The sequence below is a fragment of the Epinephelus fuscoguttatus genome, linkage group LG20 (genome assembly GCF_011397635.1).
Source record: "Epinephelus fuscoguttatus linkage group LG20, E.fuscoguttatus.final_Chr_v1".
NCBI lineage: Eukaryota > Metazoa > Chordata > Actinopteri > Perciformes > Serranidae > Epinephelus > Epinephelus fuscoguttatus.
In genome coordinates, this window is record NC_064771.1 from 27,290,168 (window position 1) to 27,310,372 (window position 20,205).

Sequence of the window (20,205 nt, forward strand, 5' to 3'; positions counted from 1 at the left end):
CCATGTTCTGCCTTGCTCAGTTACGTCCAGCCCTGCCCCTGTCCTGATGCCTAGTCCAGCCCAGCCCAGCCCTGTCCAACCCAGCTTGTAAATTATTTTTATATTAATAAAACCTTTTTTACTATATCTGTAGTCACATAGTACTTATTTTTCCGTAGTGAGAATTGATAAGAGAATTGATAAGGAATTGGAATCACTAAAACCTTATCAATACACAGCCCTACTTGGCATCCCCTCCAGTGAAATGTGCCTTCTGCTGTACATGATCAATTCTGTCAGCAATAATTTACAGATGATAACAGACTTATTCTTACCGAGTCTGTGGCAGTTCAGCTTGGGTGATGTCCCTTTGTAAATTCAGCGTTGGTGTCAGATGATGTGAAGTGTCTGTCCAAGAGATAAGACCTCCTTTTCATTTATACACTGTCTTGGTCACATACAGCCAATCATGAAACAGCATCATCATTTCTACCATAATAGGTCATATCCTGTAAAACAAAATATGTCAAGTTGTAAAACTGGATGAGCTGCATGAACTGTCACGGTTTAGTGTTCTCATCAAAGTGTAAGAGCTGCAGGCTAAGCACCAAGCCAAATGAAGAAATGAGTCGTCGAATTGAAGACCGTTTTGTGGACGTGGACATTCCATTTATGTGATAGGTGTGCAAGCTTTTCCTGACGTCTTCTTGACATTTTTTTGGCCTACGCACCTGATGTGAGTTTTTGTTTGGACTTGTAGCAAGAGCGCAAACACCCCCTCCTTTTTCTTAATTGTTATTGTAAGAAATTAATATGTATATGTTTTTAACGTTTCAACATATATAACTGACACACAAAAACACATAAATAGCCAAAATATTTTCTTAAATTGTCGTTTAAATCCTTTTCCCCGCAGCTGGCTTTTGATCATATTTAATCTATATCCAATTCCCACACCTGGCTTCTGATTATGTGTGATCAAAAGTCAGGTGCAGGGGGAAAGTTTGTGGAGAGTTGGTGGTTATTGTAAGTGTGAAATAAATTAATAATGGGCATGGATCGGAGAAGGCATCGTGGTGCAGTTATTGCAGCAGGACTGCTGTACCTGCAGGCTGAGGAGGAGGCTGCCCAGCTGAGGAGGCAGGTCCCAGAAAGACAGCAGAGAATGAGGCGGAGGATGAGACGTGCGATGCTTACATGTCTCTATTGTTTGATGTTTGTCCAGTTGTGAACAAAGTACCCTGAAAAAGTAGTAATATCACAACAAAGAACAAAAACTCAGTCACAAGTAAAAGTGCCGCAAATCTGACTTGAGTAAAAGTATCTGGGTATTGTCAGCAAAATGTAGGCCTGCTTAAAATGAAAAGCTAAAAGTACTCATTGTGCATAGTGACCCAATTTTAAGTGTTGTAACCATCAAACATGAATATGTGTTGAGTATTGTTTGATCAATTTACACGTAGGCTACATGTGAGCAGCATTTAAATGTTGTCATGGTAGAACTAATTTTAACACCTTTCACTGTTGTACTAGTCTAATGTATAACAACACACAGCAACTTGTAAATATGAAACTTACAACATATAAAACAAACTATCTGAAAAGTAACTATAGCTATCAAATAAATGTAGCTTGAGTAGAATGTACAGTATTTCCCTCTAAGTATAAAGTAGCACAAAATGGAAATACCCAAAGTACAGCTGTTGAATAAATACTACAATAAATCAGAATCGGATATACTTTATTATATTATATTATATTATATTATATTATATTATATTATATTATACATATTTATAAATACAATTCATCTTTAAATACAATAAATAAATTACAATAAATTCTTAAAATCATTATTGAATGGTAAAAATACATAAATAAGCAAAAGAATACAAACAAAGAACAACAATTAAATTAACAATGTTACAACATTACATAATATAAGAATATATCTTATATACTGAGACTGAATGTTGCCCATTGGACATTCCCCAAACGAATTACATTTCATATTCAACCACTACAGAGATATCAGCAACGAATTTCAAAAGGACTACCAGAGAGAGGCTGCTCTCTGTGGGGCAGCCTGAGCGCTCATATCACACGTTTATTATCTATGAGCACTGACACCGCTAGATGACAGCGGTGTCAGTGTTCATAAACACATGAGCGCTGACACCGCTGTTATCTAGCGGGACCTGACATTCAGGCGGGCTCTATATTAAAACATCGACCACGGGTCTGAAGTTTAAACTACGCATGAAAACACTACATTCCGTGACAAAACAACAGTAACATATCGGTAATTACAACTTAAAATTGTGCGCCTTTCCCTCACTTGCTATTTCCGATGATTGTTGCGAAATGCATGCTGGGATACCTGGCTGTCTGAAGTCTACACAAGTCTGCTCCGACGCATCCCCGGTGAAATGGGTGTGGCGAGAACACATCCGGGCATTTGGACTGAACTTGGCTAGATGTGAACTTTGAATTGGAACAGTACTTGGGCTGTGACTGATGACGTGTCACAAGTCCACACGAACACAAGTCCGCACAAGAACGCATACTGAGAAACGGCTAGACAGACAGACAGACACATCGTGCATTATTGGTAATTGTCATGGTCCAGAAACAACAGATGTCTTTGACGTCTCTTTAATTTCCTCTTTCTTCTCTTTTCCCTTCTAGTGTCTGTGCAGGAGAGTTTAGAGAGGAAGTTTGGGAAGCAGGGAGGGCCCATTCCCATCGTACCCACCGCTGACTTCCAGGCCAGAGTGGCTGTGAGTAACATCAGATTAGTGCTGGTCAAAACTGAATGAATGATTTTTTTTTTCTACTTTTACTGGGAGTTTATTTATATCGAGTCTGCATTGTTACGTACTTGGCTCGCACTCTAAAGTCTGACACTGACAAAAGCTCTCAGCATCGGCCACCTACTCAGTTTATGTTATCAAATTAGCTGTCATTAACATTCACCTTCCTTCGCAGGGTGCCTCTGAGAAGGACGTTGTTCACTCTGGGTTGGCCTACACCATGGAGAGATCTGCCCGGGTAAGTGATCGCACAGACCATAACACAGTCCAGTCTGTTTTAGTGAGCAGTCAACATATTATCCAGTATAATAAACTGAGATGAAACATTCACCTTCCACTTAAAATGAGTGTGCAAGTAGTACATTATGACTGTTTGGGCTGCAGGGCATTTTACATTGTATAAATTAGCCTAGCAGCTAGTGATCTTTTCCTCTTCTCATATGAAGCCAGGGACAACAGCAACATTTAACAAAGGTAACGTTACAAAATTCAGCTCCATTACAACTCACAAGGTTCACTGACAAAACAACTGTCTTATACTAAACACGTTCTCCAAACAAATACAACATGCTAACGTCATTAGCACAAGCCTATGGCATTTTACATTGTGTAAATTAGCCTAGCAGCTAGCGGACTTTTCCTCTACTCATATGAAGCCAGGATAAATCACACACAAGACTTAAAATGTTATTTTTGTGGAGGCTTTATTGTCTTCACAATTTATTGTTTCTTATCTGTGAAATTAAAGTAAATAAAAGCTTTGTTTCCACTGAGAGAAATGGTTTCAGCTTACAGAAACAGACAGGAGGTCTGCGTCACTGCGACGTGTAGTTACATTTCTGGGGAGGTGCACGTCAGGCTACAGCGTAGGCTCTATGTCGACACAGAGCTTACGCCGTAGGTACGGCGTCGATTCAACGCCTAAGTATAAATTCCTCCTTACAGTGTTAAACGTCAGCAAGCACAAGTCAGCAACTCCTGCTCTGGTCTAGTTGGTTGCTAATGGTACTGAAGCAGCTCTGTCCTTCAAGGCTTTCTATCAGAGATGTTTGAATTGCTGTCAGCCATGATTGTATAATATGTTCTCCTCTGCCTTTTCTAGCAAATCATGCGCACAGCAAGCAAGTACAACCTGGGTCTGGACCTTCGGACAGCCGCTTATGTCAACGCCATCGAGAAGGTCTTCAAAGTCTACAACGAAGCGGGGCTGACCTTCACATAAATGGCCAATCACGACCTGCACTTCCTCCTCCCCTCCACCCTTCTGCTACTGATCACCCTGTCCTGCGTTCTTCCACCTTCTCAGCAGCCTTCAGAACATATCACTGTTTACCACTGCTCTGTGGCTCTTGACACACTCACACACACACACACTCACACAGTGAGACATTGGCTTGCCTGGTATTTATCCTGTAATCTTTGTGCTGCCATTATACTGTATCTGCATCTCTGTATAAATGTTGCCCCTTGAGAAAAAGCAGGTAGGCAGTAACATCCAGAGAGAAGGAGAGACCCTGTCCCTCAGCCCTCTGATGAACCTTCATACTATTGTTGTCTGGCAGCCATGTTCGGGCCGCCCATTTTGTGATAGCTGAATGCACGTATGACCCTCCTGCTGCCACAGTTTCAGCTGACAGCACAACAGATGCCTTATTTCAGAAAGAGGTCTGGTCTAAAAGGGAGATGGCCACTTCAATTTACTTTAATGAAAAGGGATTGAGATTTAACTTCACTTGAATAAAGAGAGAACAGTAATTTTATTACTCTTGAGTTTGTCCTCACTTATTAAGAGAAGGTTAGTAAGTTGCCAACGCTTAGAGTTCCCGACAAGGATTTCTGTTTTCATAGTTGGTGTTTTTACTGTTGAAAATAGATGTTCTCCCCTCTCTCATCCCCTCCTTTTTTCCTGCTTTCCCGTCGCTTTATCTCATATATTAAAAGCCGCTTCTCCCCGACTCCTCCGCTGGCCAAGGAAGGGGAGCAGGGAGGGCGTGAGGTGTCACTGTGACCGCCCGTCCCCTGGTTGAGTTTTCCTCAGTTTTAATCGTCCAGTTCCTCAACATTGAAATTATTTTGGAGGAAATGACTTTTTATTTTTATTTTATTCATTTTTTGAAAACCAATAAAATGTTCAGAAAAAACAAATTGTGTCACATCAGTTTATTTTCGTAGCATACTACCAGAGATTAAAGGTGTGTGTTACAGAGGGACTTGGCATACTACACTATGACTGTTTTAATAAAAACATCATCACATTTTTCATGGCATAAATATACTATCACATTTTTATGAGATTTTGTCTTGATTTTTTTTAATGGGCTACTATACTATGACATTTTGAGTGGTCTACTATACTATGTTGTTTTTATGACATTTTGAGTGGCATACTAAACTGCCACGTCCTCGCTGGCGGGTCTAGGGCATGGGGGGGAGTAACATAATGAAACAGAGGGAACTTTAAAAAGAAAAAGGCAAGCAAAACAAATAGCCGGTTTAAAGGAAGTTTGTTTAAAACAAAACTGTGAGAAAGGACCACCAACGAAAAACGAGCTCGAGAAGGGAACCGGATCATCTGTAGCAAGGAAACACACAAAAAAGAAAAGATGAATCACAGCTAACCAAATATCACCGCACTAAGCCAAACTTTTCCTTGTTACCCACGTCTTGCAAACACACAACTGTCACAGCCCTCTGGCCCACTGGCACTGCTCCTCCCTCATTCATTCATACTCCTCGCTGAGGAGGAAGGATGTGGATCAGCTGCACGCTGAAACAATGGACGGGCACAAACACACAGGCACGTAACATATACTCTGACATTTTAATGACATTTTGAGTGGCACACTATACCATGACGTTTTTTCATGATTTTGGACGACATGCTATACTGTGACGTTTTTTCATGATTTTGGACGACATGCTATACTATGACGTTTGTTTCATGATTTTGAACACATGCTATACTATGACGTTTTTTTTCATGATTTTGGACGACATGCTATACTATGACGTTTTTTCATGATTTTGGACGACATGCTATATCGTGACATTTTTTTCATGATTTTGGACGACATGCTATACCGTGACATTTTTTTCATGATTTTGGACGACATGCTATACTGTGACATTTTTTTCATGATTTTGGAAGACATGCTATACTGTGATGGTTTTTCATGATTTTGGATGACATGCTATACCGTGACATTTTTTTTATGTTTTTGGATGACATGCTATACCGTGACGTTTTTTTCATGATTTTGGACGACATGCTATACTGTGACGTTTGTTTCATGATTTTGGACGACATGCTATACTGTGATGTTTTTTCATGATATTGGACGACATGCTATACCGTGACATTTTTTTCATGATTTTGGGCGACATGCTATACCGTGACGTTTTTCATGATTTTGGACGACATGCTATACCGTGACGTTTTTCATGATTTTGGACGACATGCTATACTGTGATGTTTTTTTCATGATTTTGGATGACATGCTATACTATGACGTTTATTCATGATTTTGGACGACATGCTATACTATGACGTTTCTTCATATTTTTGGACGACATGCTATACTGACATTTTTTTCACGATTTTGGATGACATGCTATACTGTGACGTTTTTTTCACGATTTTGGACGACATGCTATACTGACATTTTTTTCACGATTTTGGATGACATGCTATACTGTGACGTTTTTTTCACGATTTTGGACGACATGCTATACTGTGACGTTTTTTCACGATTTTGGACAACATGCTATATTGTGACCTTTTTTCACGATTTTGGATGACGTGCTATACTGTGATGTTTTTTCATGATTTTGGACGACATGCTATACCGTGATGTTTTTTTCATGATTTTGGACGACATGCTATACCGTGATGTTTTTCCATGATTTTGGACGACATGATATACTGTGATGTTTTTTTTCATGATTTTGGACGACATGCTATATCGTGACGTTTTTTTCATGATTTTGGACGACATGCTATACTGTGACGTTTTTTTCACGATTTTGGATGACATGCTATACCGTGACATTTTTTTCCTGATTTTGGACGACATGCTATACTGTGACGGTTTTTCATGATTTTGGATGACATGCAGGGTTTACATTCATACTGCACGGAGCAAAATGCCTCTCATTTCAGCTGGAATTCATTTATAATTTAGATGTTTTATTAACTTTAAAGTGACTTGCTATCAAGGTGCAATGTGCCCCACATTTCAGTGGCAGCTTATTTATTTTAGATGTTATTGTAGTGGTTAACTTTTGAGTTGCCCTCATATTCACATTCATACGGCGCAAAGTGTCTCGTACTTCAGCAGCATTTAAAATCCAACATGGTTGTTGAGGATTGTGATTAAAGGCTTCAAAGGGCTCTTAATGCACACAGTATTTTTGGGACAATGCTTCAAATACTTAATAAATTGTGCTAAATTTTTACTGTTTCCTGAGTGTTTTCCTTTTTCAGACTAGTCCACTAGTCTTTTTATAGGCATTTTGCATGAAAGAATTACATTTCTCTTTTTGTCTCAGCTTGTGTCGCTGCTTTGATGTGGGTGGAAATGTGATGCCACACACATCTGAGCCCCAGGCAGGAATGAGCAACATTTCACCGTAAATCTGATGACAGTTATCGGAGCTGCTGGCTTTTGCGTCCAGCACTGTCAATCTACTCTGATCAAACCACACCCCAAACTCCTAATAAATAATATCTGAGAGTGTGTTTGCCCTAACTTTTAAATTGGATTGTTGCGTATCTGGTCACGAATATTTAATGTTAAAACAAAAAATACACACTAAACCATGAATGTGAAACAACAAGCAGAGTAAATTATTCTGAAAACAAGACGCGAGAGTCATGTAAACAACGATCAAGCCTTCATTGTGTACGCAATAGATTTTTATTGAGGTCTTCTGCTGACTTTTACATGTTTCTTCAAACACATTTCAATCACACAAATATTTTTTCCCCCCCAAAACATTTCATTTACAGAAAAAAGAAAAGAATTCTTCCCAAATCAGATCTTAAAAACAATACAGAGGACATTTTTAATCAAAGATAATCTTACACACACACAGAGGGTAGAGATCAAACAGCCAGAGGTCTGATGAGTTTGTGATGTTTCATCCTGCAGGACATGTACCTGAATGCTGGCGGTGTGACAGTGTCTTATTTCGAGTGGCTGAAGAATCTCAACCATGTCAGCTATGGAAGACTGACCTTCAAATATGAGAGGGACTCAAACTACCACCTGCTCAGTGAGTACAAGGCTGCTCTTTGTTTCCTCTATAACCTGCAGACAGACCAGAGTGTGCTGAGGTCATACAACACAATCAGAAGATACATTATCGTGACATTTCTGTGACACATTCTGAAACAATATATAAACACCAAAACAAATTTCCCCTGTATGCATGAGCACCAATGTTCATAAGAATCTCCCCATACGCTATTAAGTCGCCATGTCAAGGCATCTATATTGCTATAAACTGAAAAACTGCAAAATAAAACTCACACACAACCCAGGGGAAACCCTGCCTTACAAACTAAATACAAATCAGAAAACAGTATATAATAGATTTGACAACCCAATTACATATTCCTAAAATAAAGTAGTAGGATAAAGCTTTAAGAATCAGCTATTTATAGTGTTTTATTCTGTGTTTTTATGCCTTTGTGGGGACAGTGGTTGTAAAGCATTCATGTTTTCACTGTAAGAGAAACTTGACTGGTGCGTGGAGGCAAACAACAGCGAGGCGGTAATTCTAGTTTCTCTCCTTATTCATCAGGCATTCTTTCTCCTCAGTTGGTGGGTTGGGTGGTGTGTCAAGTGTGCCCTCACCCTCTGGCTCATCAGGAAGTTATTCCTAATTGTTTAAGGTTAACCTTCCCATTGCTGCTGCTAAGTTAGCTGATTGGACCGTTTCTTTCATTTGTTGAAAATCTCTCTCAAACCTCTTCATTAGCTGGCCTTCTACCACAACTTTTACATTAGGACGTAAGGTTATGGTACCTGGCTGGGTCCCATTCTTGAGTATGATCATATTGTCCTGCGTTTTTTCCTGAAGTTCAGTATACATTCTCTTCATTTTATCCAGCCATTGTAGTACACGTTTGCTATAGAAAATGAGGTTGTATTTTTCACCATTCCTTTTGTAATAAAAAAGAGTGTCTTCATTTTCACGCAGTTTTTCATCCCTTAGTGCCTTAGCACAATCTAAAAGGCGAGCTCCATTACCAGTACTAACTATACCTGGCCTGACCGCTTGTGCCATTTGTGGAAAATCGTGCTCAAACCTGTCCCTCAGTTCTTTGTCATGTACCAGAACCTTTACACTCGGATCTAAAGTTATGATACCTTCCTTGGACTGAAGGATGATTTTACCATCCTGTTGAGTTTCCTGAAGTTTAGGGTATTGTTGCTTCAGTGTATCCAACCATTCTCTGACACGTGTGCTGAAATACATGAGGCTGCATGTATGACCATCAGCACCTGTATGATAATACAGAATGTCTTTATTGCCACGCAGTGTTTTGTCTCTGAATGCTGCCCTGTCCTCTTCGTCTTCGGGGTATTCAAAAGGACGAGCGACACGCTTAGCAGCCATCTGTTTTAAAACAAAAAAAAGAACCATTATATCTTACAAATTGACATGCTACTGATAAACGGCACAACACATTCAGTGCCCACTCTTCTGTGGTGTTATACCTTGTATTTCTCTGGGCGTTGTGATGCTCTGGATTTCTCAGCGGGACGGCAGATACTCCGGCTCTACAGCTGCTTCCTGAAGCCACAAGGCAAAGCTCACATCAGGATTTACAATCAGATACAGGCGTTATGAAGTCTAACCTAGCCATAGTATAACAAATCTACCTGTGTGAAAATCTTTAGCTGAAGGAAGGTTTTCTAGTTGTTTCAGTACAAGCTGTGGTTGCTGACATAAGCTTTTATAAATTGGGATTTCCCACACAGTCATTTACTGGTGCCACTTCACCACAATATCAGCACTGGACTCAGGGTCACTGGGACTTTGCATCCGTCTCGTTCTCGTGAATGCGACATCACAAATTTGGCACAAACATTCACTTGAACTCAACAATGAACTGATTGTATTTTGGGTGGTCAAAGGTCACTGTGAGCGGCTGGACTGGTTTTGAACTGCATTTCTCTTCGCTCATTCATAAATCACAACATTTATATGACTCATTGACAGGGTTGCCAACTCTCACGCATCTGGCGTGACTGTCACGCTTTCACCATCAATGTCACTCTCTCACGCCCCTTTAAGAAATCTCACTCCACCGTCCCCGAGTCCTTTTTAAAAAAAAATTTATGCCCACTAGTGTGCTCACCTGTGTGTGTTTGTTTGCACGCACGTGTTTGTGTGTGTGTGTGTGTGTGTGTATGTGTGCACACCGGGGCCGAACTCCGCCGTGCGTGATACAGAGAGCAGAGAACTGTAAACGTGCCACCATGTAGAGACAGAAATGACATGCCCTTGTGTAAATAAGATAAACTAGTCCATACCCATTGAGTACAGCATACCATACCATGACTTAGTCATACATAAATTAGAAAAAAACAACAAACATTGGTCCACAGGGGGAGCCACAGTGATCGGTCGCATTTTAACCATTTTTAAGCATTTTTCTGTTGTTATAGTGCCACCCAGTTGCCAATTAGAGTTGAATTTCTCCAGTCACCTTGAGGCGTCCTGTTCTACATATCTACCAAGTTTAGTAAAAATCAATATGGCGGTTAGGCCTAGATAAGAAATTAGCTCTCTAGTGCCCCCATTTTGTTTGATGGGGTCAATAATGGAGGGGTCCCCTCAGATTATGTGTGGTCATATGCCTACAAAGTTGCGTAGTGATGGGTGAAACCCTTGAGATGTTATACACCTTTATGTGATGAGCCACGCCCTCCGCAATATTCATTGCCTTATAGAAGCTCAGTTTTAGTAAGTTTTCCAACTTTTGCCAAGAGGGAACTTTAGATATTGGTCCCTAGGTTATGTTCACCCAGTTTCATGCAGATCGCTCAAACTTCCTAGGAAGAGATCAATTTTAAGTGTTTTTCAAAAAATTCAAAATGGCGGAAAATCTACAGTACAGGCCAAAAGTTTGGACACACCTTCTCATTCAATGCGTTTTCTTTATTTTCATGACTATTTACATTGTAGATTCTCACTGAAGGCATCAAAACTATGAATGAACACATGTGGAGTTATGTACTTAACAAAAAAAGGTGAAATAACTGAAAACATGTTTTATATTCTAGTTTCTTCAAAATAGCCACCCTTTGCTCTGATTACTGCTTTGCACACTCTTGGCATTCTCTCCATGAGCTTCAAGAGGTAGTCACCTGAAATGGTTTTCCAACAGTCTTGAAGGAGTTCCCAGAGGTGTTTAGCACTTGTTGGCCCCTTTGCCTTCACTCTGCGGTCCAGCTCACCCCAAACCATCTCGATTGGGTTCAGGTCCGGTGACTGTGGAGGCCAGGTCATCTGCCTCTCCTTAGCAGTGGTTTCCTAGCAGCTATTTGACCATGAAGGCCTGATTCGCGCAGTCTCCTCTTAACAGTTGTTCTAGAGATGGGTCTGCTGCTAGAACTCTGTGTGGCATTCATCTGCTCTCTGATCTGAGCTGCTGTTAACTTGCGATTTCTGAGGCTGGTGACTGATGAACTTATCCTCAGAAGCAGAGGTGACTCTTGGTCTTCCTTTCCTGGTCGGTCCTCATGTGTGCCAGTTTCGTTGTAGCGCTTGATGGTTTTTGCGACTCCACTTGGGAACACATTTAAAGTTTTTGCAATTTTCCGGACTGACTGACCTTCATTTCTTAAAGTAATGATGGCCACTCGTTTTTCTTTAGTTAGCTGATTGGTTCTTGCCATAATATGAATTTTAACAGTTGTCCAATAGGGCTGTCGGCTGTGTATTAACCTGACTTCTGCACAACACAACTGATGGTCCCAAGCCCATTGATAAAGCAAGAAATTCCACTAATTAACCCTGATAAGGCACACCTGTGAAGTGGAAACCATTTCAGGTGACTACCTCTTGAAGCTCATGCCAAGAGTGTGCAAAGCAGTAATCAGAGCAAAGGGTGGCTATTTTGAAGAAACTAGAATATAAAACATGTTTTCAGTTATTTCACCTTTTTTTGTTAAGTACATAACTCCACATGTGTTCATTCATAGTTTTGATGCCTTCAGTGAGAATCTACAATGTAAATAGTCATGAAAATAAAGAAAACGCATTGAATGAGAAGGTGTGTCCAAACTTTTGGCCTGTACTGTATATAACTGGAAGTTATGGTTCCTTGAGGCAAATGTGTTCCTCATGAGGAGAGGCATCTATGTGCAAAGTTTCATGTCTCTACGACACAAGGGGTATGAGATATGCCCATTCAAAGTTTGCAATTTCAATTGGTTGCTATAGCGCCCCCCTTTGGCCAATTGATGTAATATTGCTTCATTTGCATCCTCCCATGACCCTCTACCACTGTGCCAAATTTCACATGGATTGACCAAGTCAGAGAAAAAAGGAGAAAAAATAGGATTTAACAGCATGAATTTTCAAAATTTTCTCGGGGGAGAATCCCCCCAACCCACCATGAAATCTTTCTTTTTGGCACAACAGGACATATTACTGGATTTTTTAAGCAGATGATCAAACAGATTGATGACATTGACCTTAAAACAGCACTGTAAAACAAATATTGAGGGTCTATGGATGTATGTGGGGCTTAGGCCTATAGATATGATTATGTAAACGTACACTATTTTCTTCTGTTTGCCACATGTGCATATTAACCTTTTTAAGGTAAAAAAAAAACAACCCAACAACATGCTGCCATGTCCATGTATGTTCATGACCATGCATGCACAAGCAGATAATACGTTGCAAGGTGAAATCTACGTGGCTGTTATACATCACTGACAAGGCTGCTAGTGCATTTTTAAATGACACATTAGGAGGGATGAAAGAGACAAAACATCACAGGGTCTTTTGTATGATACCTCCACAAAATCAAGTCGTAAGGGCCGTACGTATATCACCCACTTTGCCCAGAATTTAATGAACACATTCTTCTGAAGATGAAGACAATAAGTAATCTTTTCCATAATATAAATATCATTAACAATATCTGTCCACTCCTCTAATGTGCAGGGTTCATGAAGCAACCAGCGCCTTGTGAGGGCTTTCTTGCAAGCTGACAGCAAAACACCAAACATATATTTGTCAGAACACTTTGCCTTAAAATCCATACATCCTAAAAATAATGTAGAGAATTGCGAAGGAAGATCAGAGTTAAGTATCTTTTTTAGTGCTTTGTGAAATTCTGTCCAGAGAGGCCTGATCACTGGACACTCCCAGAATACATGCCAGTGATTGGCTTCCTGAAACCCACGCTGTCTCCAGCACCTGGCATCCCCTCCAGTGAAATGTGCCTCCTGCTTCGGTGTGATTAAAAAATGAATAAAACACATTTGTTTGTTTTTGATTTAACTTTAAGACATAGGAAACAAATCTACATGATCAATTCTGTCAGCAATAATTTACAGATGATAACAGACTTATTCTTACCAAGTCTGTGGCAGTTCAGCTTGGGTGATGTCCCTTTGTAAATTCAGCGTTAGTTGGTGTCAGATGATGTGATGTGTCTGTCCAAGAGATAAGACCTCCTTTTCATTTATACACTGTCTTGGTCACATACAGCCAATCATGAAACAGCATCATCATTTCTACCATAATAGGTCATATCCTGTAAAACAAAATATGTCAAGTTGTAAAACTGGATGAGCTGCATGAACTGTCACGGTTTAGTGTTCTCATCAAAGCGTAAGAGCTGCAGGCTAAAGACCGAGCTAAATGAAGAAATAAGTTGAATAAATACTACAATAAATACAATTCATCTTTAAATACAATAAATAAATTACAATAAATTCTTAAAAACATTATTGAATGGTAAAAACACATAAATAAGCAAAAGAATACAAACAAAGAACAACAATTAAATAAACAATGTTACAACATTTAATAATATAATAATATATCTTATATACTGAGACTGAATATTGCCCATTGGACATTCCCCCAAAAAATTACATTTCATATTTAACCACAACAGAGATATCAGCGACAAATTTAAAAGGACTACCAGAGAGAGGCTGCTCTCTGTGGGGGCAGGCTGAGCGCTCATACACACATTTATTATCTATGAGCACTGACACCGCTGTTATCTAGCAGGACTTCAGTCACATTCAACTGGGCTCTATATTAAAACATCGACCACGGGTCTGAAGTTTAAACTATGCATGTTAACACTATGATCTGTGACAAAACAGTAACATATCGGTAATTACAACTTACAATTGTGCGTCTTTCCCTCACTTGGCATTTCTGATGATTGTTGCGAAATGCGTGCTGGGATACCTGGCTGTCTGAAGTCCACACAAGTCTGCTCCGACGCATCCCCGGTGAAATGGGGGGTGGCAAGAACACATCCGGGCATTTGGACTGAACTTGGCTAGATGTGAACTTTGAATTGGAACAGTACTTGGGCTGTGACTGATGACGTGTCACAAGTCCACACGAACACAAGTCCGCACAAGAACGCATATTGAGAAACGGCTAGACAGACAGACAGAGACATCGTGCATTATTGGTAATTGTCATGGTCCAGAAACAACAGATGTCTTTGATGTCTCTTTAATTTCCTCTTTTCTTCTCTTTTCCCTTCTAGTGTCTGTGCAGGAGAGTTTAGAGAGGAAGTTTGGGAAGCAGGGAGGGCCCATTCCCATCGTACCCACCGCTGACTTCCAGGCCAGAGTTGCTGTGAGTAACATCAGATTAGTGCTGGTCAAAACTGAATGAATGATTTTTTTTTCTACTTTTATAGGGAGTTTATTTATATCGAGTCTGCACTGCTACGTACTTGGCTCGCACTCTAAAGTCTGACACTGACAAAAGCTCTCAGCATCGCCCACCTACTCAGTTTATGTTATCAAATTAGCTGTCATTAACATTCACCTTCCTTCGCAGGGTGCCTCTGAGAAGGACATTGTTCACTCTGGGTTGGCCTACACCATGGAGAGATCTGCCCGGGTAAGTGATCGCACAGACCATAACACAGTCCAGTCTGTTTTAGTGAGCAGTCAACATATTATCCAGTATAATAAACTGAGATGAAACATTCACCTTCCACTTAAAATGAGTGTGCAAGTAGTACATTATGACTGTTTGGGCTGCAGGGCATTTTACATTGTATAAATTAGCCTAGCAGCTAGTGATCTTTTCCTCTTCTCATATGAAGCCAGGGACAACAGCAACATTTAACAAAGGTGATGTTACAAAATTCAGCTCCATTACAACTCACAAGGTTCACTGACAAAACAACTGTCTTATACTAAACACGTTCTCCAAACAAATACAACATGCTAACGTCATTAGCACAAGCCTATGGCATTTTACATTGTGTAAATTAGCCTAGCAGCTAGCGGACTTTTCCTCTACTCATATGAAGCCAGGATAAATCACACACAAGACTTAAAATGTTATTTTTGTGGAGGCTTTATTGTCTTCACAATTTATTGTTTCTTATCTGTGAAATTAAAGTAAATAAAAGCTTTGTTTCCACTGAGGGAAATGGTTTCAGCTTACAGAAACAGACAGGAGGTCTGCGTCGCCGCGACGTGTAGTTACATTTCTGGGGAGGTGCACGTCAGGCTACAGCGTAGGCTCTATGTCGACACAGAGCTTACGCCGTAGGTACGGCGTCGATTCAACGCCTAAGTATAAATTCCTCCTTACAGTGTTAAACGTCAGCAAGCACAAGTCAGCAACTCCTGCTCTGGTCTAGTTGGTTGCTAATGGTACTGAAGCAGCTCTGTCCTTCAAGGCTTTCTATCAGAGATGTTTGAATTGCTGTCAGCCATGATTGTATAATATGTTCTCCTCTGCCTTTTCTAGCAAATCATGCGCACAGCAAGCAAGTACAACCTGGGTCTGGACCTTCGACAGCCGCTATGTCAACGCCATCGAGAAGGTCTTCAAAGTCTACAACGAAGCGGGGCTGACCTTCACATAAATGGCCAATCACGACCTGCACTTCCTCCTCCCCTCCACCCTTCTGCTACTGATCACCCTGTCCTGCGTTCTTCCACCTTCTCAGCAGCCTTCAGAACATATCACTGTTTACCACTGCTCTGTGGCTCTTGACACACACACACACTCACACACACACACACACTCACACAGTGAGACATTGGCTTGCCTGGTATTTATCCTGTAATCTTTGTGCTGCCATTATACTGTATCTGCATCTCTGTATAAATGTTGCCCCTTGAGAAAAAGCAGGTAGGCAGTAACATCCAGAGAGAAGGAGAGACCCTGTCCCTCCCTCAGCCCTCTGATGAACCTTCATACTATTGTTGTCTGGCAGCCATGTTCGGGGCGCCCATTTTGTGATAGCTGAATGCACGTATGACCCTCCTGCTGCCACAGTTTCAGCTGACAGCACAACAGATGCCTTATTTCAGAAAGAGGTCTGCTCTAAAAGGGAGATGGCCACTTCAATTTACTTTAATGAAAAGGGATTGAGATTTAACTTCATGTGAATAAAGAGAGAACAGTAATTTTATTACTCTTGAGTTTGTCCTCACTTATTAAGAGAAGGTTAGTAAGTTGCCAACGCTTAGAGTTCCCGACAAGGATTTCTGTTTTCATAGTTGGTGTTTTTACTGTTGAAAATAGATGTTTTTCAAAAAATTAAGTGAGGCTCGAACATAAGGGTAGGGAAGTTTGGGGAACTCCAGCCCAGGCTGCTACAGAACGATACACCTGTATGAACCACACCCAAGGTGGTTCGAAAAGTACACAGTTAAGACATTACTCAGCAGAATGAGAGAACCCTGCCACCAGTATGTTCGGGCTCAAGTAGGAAGGGCTAAAAGAAAAAGGTGGAGAATCACCAGAGTCTTCACCAGCATAAGGGAGAGCGCAGAGAGTGAAACTTCAGTCTTGTTCTGGAGCTTGACTCATGAGTTGTATGTGTTGTTGCTTGTGAACACATTAAACTCGGTTGCACCTGATTCCACATGTCTCCAGTGATTTTCTCAGCACCAGCCTTCTGATTCTGATACTTATTTGGGTAGAAGGCGAGCCCAGCCAAAGAAGTTGAAGACAAGGTCTGGAGCCAACTGGCCCGGCTTCAGGCACCGATTTTTGCTTCATCAATGGGCTACTATACTATGACATTTTGAGTGGTCTACTATACTATGTTGTTTTTATGACATTTTGAGTGGCATACTAAACTGCCACGTCCTCGCTGGCGAGTCTAGGGCATGGGGGGAGTAACACAATGAAACAGAGGGAACTTTAAAAAAGAAAAAGGCAAGCAAAACAAATAGCCAGTTTAAAGGAAGTTTGTTTAAAACAAAACTGGGAGAAAGGACCACCAACGAAAAACGAGCTCAAGAAGGGAACCGGATCATCTGTAGAAAGGAAACACACAAAAAAGAAAAGATTGATCACAGCCAACCAAATATCACCGCGCTAACCCTAACTTTTCCTTGTTACCCACGTCTTGAAGACACAACTGTCACAGCCCTCTGGCCCACTGGCACTGCTCCTCCCTCATTCATTCATACTCCTCGCTGAGGAGGAAGGATGTGGATCAGCTGCACATATACTGTGACATTTTAATGACATTTTGAAACAGACTATACTATATACATTTTTTCATGATTCTGGATAACATACTATACTATGATGTTTTTTAATAAATTTGGACGACATACTATTCTATGACGTTTTCTTCATAATTTTGAACGACATGCTATACTATGATGTTTTTTTCATAATTTTGGACGACATACTATACTATGACTTTTTTTTTAATAAATTTGGACGACATACTATACTATGACGTTTTTTCATGATTTCGGACAGCATACTATACTATGAAGTATGAAGTAGATTTTCAATGGGGCTCATGTCCGGGGATTGAGCTGGCCACTCTAAGACCTGGATACTGTGCTCCTGCAGCCAAGTTCTACTGGCCTTGGATGTGTGGCAAGGGGCATTATCTTGTTGAAACATCCAGTTTTTACCTCGACGGAACAGTGCACGTGCAGAAGGGAGCATGTGGGTTTCGAGAATGGTACAATACTTGGTAGAGTTCAATGTGCCATCACAGACAGTGAGATGACCAACACCAGCAGCACTCATGCATCCCCAAACCATGATACTGCCTCCACCATGCTTGACAGTAGGTACTGTACATGCTGGAGATAATGCTTCGCCTGGCCTTCTGCGTACCCTCACATTAGTAGGAGGAGGAAGATAAAGCTGGAAACTGGACTCATCTGACCACAAAATCTTCTTCCAATTCCTGGCTGTCCAGTTCTTGTGTGCCTGGGCCCAACGACGCCGGGCTAACCTCTGTCTCTCATTGATCAGGGGCTTCTTGATAGCCTTGTAGGACCTTAAGCCATGATCTAAAAGCTCGGCCACGTACTGTGCGGGTGGAACACTGGACACCAGTTTGGTTTGACCACTGCTGCTGAAGCTCCTGTGATGTCATTCGGAGGTTTGCCTGCACATGCGGATCAGGATGCGGTCATTTCTTGCTGAAGAAACCCTTGGACGCCCAGATCTTGGTTTCTTTTCCAAGCTGTTGGTTCGTCTGTATTTCTGCAGAGTGTATCCAACTGCTGAAGGACTGCATCTGCACTTCCTGGCTATCTGGCAGCAGCTGTATCCTTCCTGGCTGAGAATCTTTATCTTCAGGCATGTTTCCTGCATTAGGTTCCTTGTTTTAGCCATTTTTAGCCATTTTTGTGTCTGAAGAACTTTCAAATGTGCTGGCTTTATGTAGACACGAAGCTTGGCAACAAAAATTGTGTCTTTTAATAAAAAGAACGACCTTCATCACTGGTACCAAAATGACCCAATACTCAAAATTTCTTATGTATTTTTATGGAACCAATCAATTTTAAGTTTTTAATGGCTTTTTTAGGATTTATTTAGTATTTTGGCTGTGACTGTACAAAAAGAAATTGCACTTGAAGACCTAAGAGTGATTCTTAATGCAATATTTCACAAATGCATGGGGTGTCCGAAAACTTTTTTCCACCACTGTATGTCGTCCAAAATTATGAAAAGACGTCATAGTATAGCATGCCGTCCAAAATCAAGAAAAAATGTCATAGTATAGCATGTCGTCCAAATTTATTAAAGAAAACCATCATAGTATGGTAAGTCGTCCAAAATCAAGAAAAAACGTCAAAATGATGAAAAAAAGTCATAGTATAGCATGTCAATAGTATGTCGTCCAAAATCATGAAAAAAGTGTCATTGTATGGCAGATCATCGAAAATCATGAAAAAACGTCATAGTATAGTATGTCGTCCAAAATCATGAAAAATTGTCATTGTATAGCAGGTCGTCCAAAATCATGAAAAAACGTCATAATATAGTATGTCGTCAAAAATCAAGAAAAAAACGTCATGGTATAGCATGTCGTCAAAAATCATGAAAAAAATGTCATAGTATAGCATGTCGTCCACAATCATAAAAAGACGTCAAAATAATGAAAAAAAATGACATGGTGTAGCATGCCATCCAAAATTATGACAAAACATCATAGTATAGCATATCATACAAAATCATGAAAAAACATCATAGTATAGCATGTCATCTAAAATCATGAAAAAATGTCATGCTATAGCATGTCGTCCAAAATCATGAAAAATCGTCATTGTATAGCAGGTCATCGAAAATAATGAAAAAACATCATAGTATAGAATGTCGTCCAAAATTATGAAAAAAAGTCATAGTATAGCATGTCGTCCAAAATTGTGAAAAAACGTCTTAGTATAGCATGTTGTCCAAAATTATGAAAAAAAGTCATAGTATAGCATGTCGTCCAAAATTGCACAAAATTGTGAAAAAACGTCATAGTATAGCATGTCGTCCAAAATTATGAAAAAACGTCATAGTATAGCATGTGGTCAAAACTGATGAAAAAAAGTCATAGTATAGCACGTCATCTAAAATCATGAAAAAATGTCATAGTATAGCATGTTGTCCAAAATTATCAAAAATTGTCATTGTATAGCAGGTCATCGAAAATAATGAAAAAGTCATAGGATAGCATATCGTCCAAAATTATGAAAAAGTCATACTATAGCATGTAGTCCAAAATCATGAAGAAACGTCATGGTATAGGATGTCTTTGAAAATCATGAAAAACTGTCATAGTATAGCATGTCGTCCAAAGTTATGAAAAAACGTCATAGTATAGTATGTCGTCCAAAATTATGAAAAAACATCATCATATAGCATGTCGTTCAAAATCATGAAAAAACACCATGGTATAGCATGTTGT

At 40.1% G+C, this 20,205-nt stretch overlaps 1 protein-coding gene and 2 long non-coding RNA genes across 7 annotated transcripts in view; 1 reads left to right on the plus strand and 2 right to left on the minus strand.

The window, feature by feature from the left end:
- The window catches only part of LOC125881173 (uncharacterized), a 42,125-nt gene extending 41,703 nt beyond the window's left edge, over positions 1 to 422 (minus strand). Inside the window, exon 1 of the long non-coding RNA XR_007448207.1 lies at positions 315 to 422. This is a non-coding gene — a long non-coding RNA (uncharacterized LOC125881173). The remainder of the gene's footprint in view (positions 1 to 314) is intronic.
- glud1b (glutamate dehydrogenase 1b) overlaps positions 1 to 14,926 on the plus strand; it is an 81,153-nt gene extending 66,227 nt beyond the window's left edge. For 2 of the 5 annotated variants that reach the window (XM_049564108.1, XM_049564109.1), the window contains exons 11-13: positions 2,668 to 2,759; positions 2,968 to 3,030; positions 3,895 to 4,314. In XM_049564108.1, the coding sequence (XP_049420065.1) occupies positions 2,668 to 2,759; positions 2,968 to 3,030; positions 3,895 to 4,014 (275 nt within the window). In that variant the 3' untranslated portion in view covers positions 4,015 to 4,314. Of the gene's footprint in view, positions 1 to 2,667; positions 2,760 to 2,967; positions 3,031 to 3,894; positions 4,315 to 14,559; positions 14,652 to 14,858 lie in introns of those variants that run through there. The other 3 variants (XR_007448202.1, XR_007448201.1, XM_049564107.1) reach the window with 3 other exon arrangements.
- On the minus strand, positions 9,201 to 13,478 carry LOC125881176 (uncharacterized). Its single transcript, XR_007448210.1, has 3 exons — positions 13,401 to 13,478; positions 9,518 to 9,593; positions 9,201 to 9,416 (listed from the first exon to the last, which is right to left on the minus strand). It is a non-coding gene; the product is annotated as an uncharacterized LOC125881176 (long non-coding RNA).
- Positions 14,927 to 20,205: the final 5,279 nt, after the last annotated feature.